The sequence below is a fragment of the Toxotes jaculatrix genome, chromosome 14 (genome assembly GCF_017976425.1).
Source record: "Toxotes jaculatrix isolate fToxJac2 chromosome 14, fToxJac2.pri, whole genome shotgun sequence".
Classification (NCBI taxonomy): Eukaryota; Metazoa; Chordata; class Actinopteri; family Toxotidae; genus Toxotes; species Toxotes jaculatrix.
In genome coordinates, this window is record NC_054407.1 from 18304017 (window position 1) to 18312060 (window position 8044).

The window sequence follows — 8044 nt, forward strand, 5'->3', positions numbered from 1 at the left end:
CGCACACACGTTCACACAAAGCCTGTATAAGCCAAATTGAAGAAAGCGTGTATTGATAGTTTCTATGGGGGGAACACAGGCCACTGATTGGATTGCAGGGGTGCATAAAGCTGCATTTGCATAATATTGAATAAATACATAAGATATCTCTCTAATAAAAGTCAGTGGGAAGATCCCTCTGCTGGAGGGCTGAATTCCTCATTCACCTCCGTTCTAGTGCGAGAGGGAAACTCTGAGTGGCCTCGTCCAGCCTCACTCACGTCTTGTTAATGCCTCTGCTGAAACCAAAGCGAAGGGAATTCAACGTCTGATATTTTCCATCAGACTCATTGACCCTGGTCTAACTTTGGCAGGTGAGGTGAGGCGGCGGTGGCGCTCTCACCTCCTGTTTGTTTCAGGTGTGACAACCTCTCTCTGGCTCATGGGTGCTGTAACCTGTCTCTTATGTAACAGCCTACTTTGCTCTCTCTCTCTCTCTCTCTCTCTCTCTCACATACACACACATATACAGTCTCTTCCTAACACTCTCCTCATCTCTTTATCACGTCCTTGCTGCACATACCCAGTAGACATCTAACACAGATCAGCTTCGTCTTAACAGTTGAACCACAGCACTGTCAAATCAACACTTTAGCATGGCGACCTAGAAGCAAAAGAATCTCTAAAAACCACTACTAGGACAAAGGCAATCAGCAAAAAGGGAGTCCAGTGTCTTGCCTTATAACATCCACAATGCAAGCAGCAGGGGAGGTAAAAAAATTCAACAAGTCAGTGCAGTACCAGTTTCCACCACCTCTAGCCCTCCTTGTTCACATTTCCAACACATCTTAGTGGAGGGGGGGGGGGGGGGGGGGGTTGCTGCTGAAATAGGCTTAACACAGCCCACCTCCCAAATAGCACAATCCAAAAAAGCATGATGGCATGCCGTTTCTAAGCAAAAACTAGCAAGGTGTCAGTTTCCACATGCACCAATAAATAAGAAGTAGGTTAAATATTCCTCGCTGTAACTCAGATGCTACCTTTCCTCTCCACCTCAAAAAACAAACAAACAAACAAACAAAAATGCTTCATCTCCAGCTTCTTACATGTTCTGGGTCCTTTCTGAATATTTGTGGTGCTGCCCAAATACAATCAACAGTTGAAGCACATTCTTTCCAAATAGTTCTGTTGACTGAACACAGACAACACTGAGATGAATATGTGCACTGTGTAGTTTCTATACTGTACATAATACACACATATGGAACATTCTTTACACAGTCCTGTCGAGCATGATGTATCTCCTACAGTGAATGACTTTGAGGCAAGTGAGCAAGCAGTGTTTGCCGCATACTGTGAACAGCAACTTGAGTGCTTCCTTTATCTTTTTAGTAAAGGCAATAAAGCCCTTGCAAAAGCCTGCAATGAAATTTCTGTTTAAAAGAGGGTCGGAATTTTACCACCAGTTACGTTGAATGACCGTGTAAGTCAATCAGTTATCCATCAAATGAGAGGCTGTACAACAAAAGCCATCTGAATTCCCCCGGAGGGGCAGCAAGCTATACAAACCCACAGAGCTCCCATTAAGGGAGCGAGGAGAAGGGTGGACAAGGGCAACATCTATCATTTAGGATAAAGCCGGATATGCCTCACATAGCATGCTCACTGCTTCTTTGGGCCTGTTAGGAAAACAAACAACACTAAAAAAATAGAACGTTGGTTACAAAAATAAGTATAACATTCAATACTTTGATTGTCTTTTTAAAATCTATTTATTTTCTGCATATGTAGATGACCTTTAAAGATTTCAAGCGCATAACGTTGAAGGTGCACAATTATCTTTTTTTTTCTAATTTCCTTTTTTTTTTTTTTTTTTTTTTTTTGGAGTCATTTTGTTTTGTTTTCAACATCTTAACATGAAAATAAAATATTGGTCCACAAAGTATAACTGTGCGGTATCAAGTGCTTTTGTACAAAAAGAAAAAAAAACGATATTATTATTAAAATATTCATTTTAATGGCTTTACTTCATACATAAATACATGTTGAAAGAACACAGGCGCAATCCACTGGTTGGTCAGATATATCTGAATGATTTAACGACTGGATGTATATACACAGGAGGGCAGTTTGGGCGCTTTAACAACGCTACAAATAGGCAAGTCGGCGTCCTTTGTTCCTAACTCTCTGTCTGTACCTTCTTCCCAGAACCGCTGCCAGGTATTTCTGCACGGCCATCTGCTTTCTATAGCGACTGTAGCTGTCGGTGAAGATCCCATCTGAATGTCTTTTGGATAAGGGCTCTGACTCGTCCTCCATGCTGTTGTCGTCACTGGGAAAACAAACAAACAAACAAAAAAAAATCACATTAGTTAACACTGTAAACTCCCACCTCTCAACAGATTGCTGCTCTTTCTGATTTTATATTAGCTTTGATAAGCTCCTCATCCTTGCATGATTCAAAGTTGCCTACAGTCATTAATAATGCATTTATGGGCCTTTAATCCTAGTTTTCGTTTCGAAAAAAAAAACGCGGACAAGCAAGACAGCGTAAAAGAAACTGATTTAAGCGTTTTAGAGAAGTTATAAATTATTCATTTAGAGCCCATTGCGTATTCTGACGCAAGATATTTCAACAGTGCTTGGGCAAACAAAATCAATTTATAGACTGATCACATCATATTAATCGCAGTGTATTTTAGTTTCAGAAAACTGACCCTCATTCGTAAGGGAGGAATCATGAACGCAGAGCCACGCCACAACCACAACAACAACAACAAAATAAATAAACAAAAAAAAAAAGCAAAAATAAACGGTGTAATGAAAATGTCTAGACGTTTTTTATAGATATATATGGAGAGATTAAAATAAATAAATAAATAAAACACGGACATAAAATGAATAGACAGCGATGCAGCAGCCTGGACTTGTGCATATAACATGATGACTGCAGGTGAACGCTTATAAGAAATGCCCTTACCCTGCACGAATTGTCATCAGAGAATGCAGATAATGTCTCGCTGTTAACTGACCCAGGATCTCCCTCAAGGCTCTATCTAATTCTTCCTCAGCATGCCTTTCTGGTCTGAGATGATAAAACGCCAAAACACATAGATCATCAGTGACTAAAAAGCGCAGACAAAATGATCAAAAGTAGCCTAAAATGTCCCCCGCCCACCCTCAGGTCCAGTATCACATCAGGTGCAATTAAATCGGAGCCTTTTTTTTTTTTTTTTTTTTTACACACAGGCTATCCTTCCGTACGTGCCGAGCTTGTATCTGGAGTATTAACAGTATTGGAATCAACATTTTAGGCTACTCGGTATGAAAATAACACTGAACAAATAACATGAGAAACTCTGGGAGAAAAAAAAAACAAAGCAAGCAAACATTATCGCAAACAGCAAAAAAGTCATCAAAATGGAATCTGGCTCAAGGCTTCAGCTGTGATGTGAGAGCACATTTACCTCTTCTCTGGTGGGTAGTATAGAGTGTACGCGTCGTCGTTTAGGGATGGTGGGCTTCGTATAGCAATCTGATCGCTATCAAAACCCATGTCGGATAATGAATTCCCATCCTCATCGAAGGCGTCGTTTTCAAGTCTGCAAAAGAGGAGAGCGTTCATCACAAATTTGATCTGCGCACAAGTGGGACGCAGGAGTGAAAGAATGCCAAAATGTCTGCATCCTTCTTATGAAATCAGTGGGAGGCTAAATGCATTTAAACACAGAGCAAAGAAAATGAAATGAAATAAAATAAAAATAAAAAGCAAAAGCAAAAACCTGTGGGTGTTTTTAAATAAAACCAGAAAACGAATTATTTCAATTTCACCCAAAAAATAATGTTTGGAAATGTGTTAAATGTGCACAAGCTTTATTTTTTTCTATCTTTAAATACATCATTTAATGGGGAAAATCCGTTTTTTATTCCACATAGGTGCTTCTGCTCTAAACACGGGCTACAGACTCATTAATTATTTAAACATCGAAACAATGGGTGTGAAAATGATCACGTTTGGTGTAGGCGTGGAGCCAAAAAAAAAATTTTATGAAAAGAATGCTGTAATTAGCAGAGAAAAATTAGAATCAATAAGAGCCACGCCCAAATTATGGACATGCTTTTCGTAGAAAAAGAAGAATAAATCTTAAACGCATAGAGCTCTCCTATTCGTTTTGCCTCGCCTCTCCTTGGTGACGCCAGTCCACCGTCATCCCCAGGGCTATCCATTGCATTGACTTGCACTCTCATTTTTAATAAGGGGAGTTCTGCGAACCGTCCCACCGGACAGATACTTCTACGCAATTTCCACACGAGACTCGCATTTTGTGTGCGTTGAAAACACCGTATTTCCCACAATTCTCAGACTTTAAATTGCGCGCACTGTTCGTGCGCAATTACGCGCAGTTATTTGATATAGAGTTGTGCAGATCCAATCACTTCATAATTAATCACAATGCAGTGCCATCAGTGAACAAAAGGGGTGTCAGCTGCGTTTAAAATATACACATTTTAAAAAAGGACTACAACAGTTAAAAGGTTATAAAGCTGGATAAGGAACAGACACCTACCTAATCTTAGGGTAACTTAGTCCGATAGGTGTGCAGAAGACGCTGTAGTGCATTAAGATTCCGTAGATGAGCAAGATTAAAGTCGCTTTACTCGAACTGGCCATGCTGTTAGAAAATGAAAAACAGTAAACAGATTAGTCACTCCTGAAGAAACAACATGCTCACTCTTTGTTCTATCAAATTCACATGCTGTGCTACTTCTCTTATTACAAACTAAACCGCTGGGTCGAATATAAACCTCTTTAAATTAACTCGATAAACGCAGCGTCCGATTGCACAAAACAAAAAGATGAAAAGATTTCTGTTTTTTTTCCCCCTCCCTTTTCGTAAAAGTTTAACTGTGGAATTGACACCAAATCCTTTGCATGCAGCGACCAGAGTCATTAAAAAAAAAAACACCTGATCTCCATGCAGTGCAGAGGTAGAAAAATGAATAATTTCCATTACTTTATCTCGCTCTCCATCAATGAATTACTCCGAGATTTAAGACAATCCGCAGACAAAGCACATACCTATAGCAGGAGAGCAGGGAGAGCGCTGTGCTGTAGGATGCGATCCGGGCGCGGCTGTGGTGGTGTGTGTGTGTGTGAGAAAGAGAGAGAGAGACGGTAGGCTATCTTTCTTTTCCGGGCTGAAGCGCCTCCGTCGTCTCCTTATGTTCCCCTCAGTGCAGCCTAGCTCACTTTTATGCACAATTGATAGGACTCAACCAGTCGCGCAGCCGAACAAAAACTCGGTGGGAAAGTGCGCTGTATGTTCGTCTACATATCGTTGCTCTAAACTTTTGTCCTGTGCTGTGATTGCCTTGGATTTTTATCCATGTATCGTAAGCCTTGCCCCCCTCGCCCTCCTCCTCCCTCCTCCTCCTCCTCTCTCCAATAAGTCACATTAAGGATGCTATAGACGTCATCAAGTCTTCCTCCCGGAATATAATAGTACAGTTCCTTCCTCATCGATGCATCTGTCAGACTCACCCCCCACCTCCCTCCTAAGATGGAAGTTTACTTCCAAAGTTTCTTCTTTAAAAAAAAAAAAAAAAAACACACACACACACACACACACACAAATTGTTGCATACATGAATTCATGAACTTTGCACAGGACGGTGTGACAGCCAATACGGATCAATTTGTCCCTCACCGCGACCCACCCCAACCCCTGCCCCCTCCCACACGTCATCAAGAAGTCCAATTAGGCTTTTATGATTATGACTGAGCTGGGAAGTGATCATCCTTGCTCGTGGTGGTGGTTTCATGTGACTGGGTGGTTTTGATGGAAGGGGGATCAGGCTTCCGCAGACCAAGTTCAAGGCCTCTGGGGAGTCAGGAGCTGTCCGCTGCTGAAATGATTCGTCTCAAATTGCGGCTTTCTGACTTTGCAGTCACTTTTCCTAATCATTTCCAATAATTGCTGGTGGTGGTGGCTCTAATGGCCACGCAACGACAGCGCTAAGGCCCCGGCCTTTCCGTTAGATTGTTGAAATAAACGAGGCACGTAATCTGATTTGAACACAGGCTGGTGACGCAGGATGCCGGTTCAGAGAGCTATCAGCCTGCGTGGCTTAATAAACGACTCACCGGTTCTCCCAGCGTTGTTCTGAAATTGTCTGTATCATTATAATGTGTTGATTGATACGTTAAAACGAAAAAAATCCGAGAGAGGGCTCTTAGACGTGCTGTTACGGATGTGACAATTAACCAAAGAAGCAGTCGGGCCTTTTTCTTGCCACTCATACTGGGCTCATGTTTTGTGGTAATAAGTCGAATCTCTTTACTGTTGCTGTATCTTTATCTGTAATATGCAATTTATTGTTTTCTACTAATAGACCTACAGCAGACTCGACTGTAAGAATAAACCTGACATTAACATTCATGGCACATAAAAGTGATGGCTTACAGCAGAGTGTGTCGGAGGCGAGTTAGAAGAGACTTTTAATTTGGAGGAGGGACGTAAAAGCTGTAAAAGCTCGTGCCGTGGGCCTGTGTGGGGCCTCGCTGTGATCAACCGACTGGAGGACCGGAGGTCACCGCACCTTTTGATGCTGCACTGGACACGACTGAATCAGACCTATAGCTCACCAACCAACCAGCTGAAGAGTTTGCCAAAGAGAGGAGAGATTAACGTCAGCGTTTTGTTTACTCTGACGCAAAATGACGAACAGAGCCAGTCACCAGAGAGGGGGGGGGGCAACCCCTTCTTCTTCTTCTTGTTCTACCTTGGAAGAGCTCAACTTAAACCCCATATGTTTTTACTGGAGCAGACTGCTAATTTTAGGCCTGGTACAGTAGGTAGAGACGCAGCTCTGCGTAGTCTAAGCAAACGGCGCCATCATGAGGAAGGCAGTGAAAAGACCGCTGAGGTTCATTCATCATCACCACTCAGTGAGTCCACGCATGAGGGAAAAGGGACAGATGAGGAAACCCCCCCTCCACCTCACCTGCGTTTGGTCTTCATGATGTAAACGAGCAGAATCTTAAACAGTTGTGCTTTTACAGCAGAATCATTGTCATGAAGTGAAACACAATATGCATTGTAATATGTATTTTCTTTAAGATGTAGGCTTTATGTTTTAGACCTTCAGGTCCATCCTCCTAGGAAGAATGGCAGCATTAGCCTTTCAGGAAGTGCCATAACCCAGAACCACCAATGTTTATGTTCCTAACTAAATCTGAATCACTGTGTTGTCACGTCATTAAATAGATTTCTTTTCACAGTGCTTTTGAAAGTCACAGACAAATTGTGTCCTCCAGCTGATAGGGGCGTGAGACTAGACGGCACTTCTGTATGTTGTTTTACAGGCAGTGGACAAACAACACATTCAGTTTGAAATTACGACACAATGAATGCACACATTACAAGAATATATGGAACATACAACAGTTCACATTGTATTTCACTTTATTTCTGTTTGACTTGTTTTCATTTAGGCAGTTACAATCTTCCATAATTTCTCAACCCCTCAGATTTATCTTGTGACCCCCTGGAGAAATCTCAAGCCCCGGGTTGGGAATCAGTGATAAAGGTGCGCGTGTAAAGAAGTGTTTATGGCCTACAAACTACAGGCACACACATTGTTTAATTTGAGCATGGATGTTTATTGCTTATTTATCTTATAGAAGTACATATCTGTGACAGAATAATCTAACCAAACACCTGAGCAAGTTCCATTCGCTGAAAAAGACCATGAATTATGGAAAAGAACTGGTAAGAGAACCTTGAATTTGAACTTTTTTGTAACAAATATTAATATTTTATGTTTATTTGTTTACAAAATTGCAGGAATGACAAAGGAAATATAGGATTCTTTCTCTGTTTTTTTTGTGTTTGTGTTTGTGTTTGTGTGTGTGTGTGTGTGTGTGTGTGTGTGTGTGTGTGTGTGGTAGCTGACTACATCTTGTTTCCCACAGGGGCCTCCTAGGATAAGTCCCCCTGGGGAAACTTGCAGTGCTGCTGTCAGAGTCAGTAGGGGTCAGCAAATCACTTCAGAATTACTTAAA

General features: G+C 41.5%; 1 protein-coding gene across 2 annotated transcripts; it reads right to left on the reverse strand.

Moving 5' to 3' along the window:
* Positions 1 to 1837: 1837 nt before the first annotated feature.
* On the reverse strand, positions 1838 to 5315 carry adcyap1b (adenylate cyclase activating polypeptide 1b). 2 transcript variants are annotated; one of them, XM_041055346.1, is made up of 5 exons: positions 5060 to 5315; positions 4548 to 4652; positions 3447 to 3581; positions 2960 to 3064; positions 1838 to 2311 (listed from the first exon to the last, which is right to left on the reverse strand). In XM_041055346.1, the coding sequence occupies exons 2-5, from the start codon at positions 4649 to 4651 to the stop codon at positions 2128 to 2130; spliced, it is 528 nt and encodes a 175-aa protein (XP_040911280.1). In that variant the 5' UTR covers position 4652; positions 5060 to 5315; the 3' UTR covers positions 1838 to 2127. The 2 variants fall into 2 exon arrangements, with proteins under 2 accessions (XP_040911280.1, XP_040911281.1); XM_041055347.1 differs by lacking the exon at positions 2960 to 3064.
* Between the last annotated feature and the right edge of the window lie 2729 nt (positions 5316 to 8044).

Bases quoted from the DNA above. Each gene is read 5' to 3' on its own strand.
- adcyap1b (XM_041055346.1), bottom strand. From the start codon at position 4,651: ATGGCCAGTTCGAGTAAAGCGACTTTAATCTTGCTCATCTACGGAATC. The intron at 3,065-3,446 runs GTAAATGTGCTC...TTATCATCTCAG, and splicing joins TACTACCCACCAGAGAAGAG to ACCAGAAAGGCATGCTGAGG. The intron at 2,312-2,959 runs GTAAGGGCATTT...TTGTTTTCCCAG, and splicing joins CTGATGACAATTCGTGCAGG to TGACGACAACAGCATGGAGG.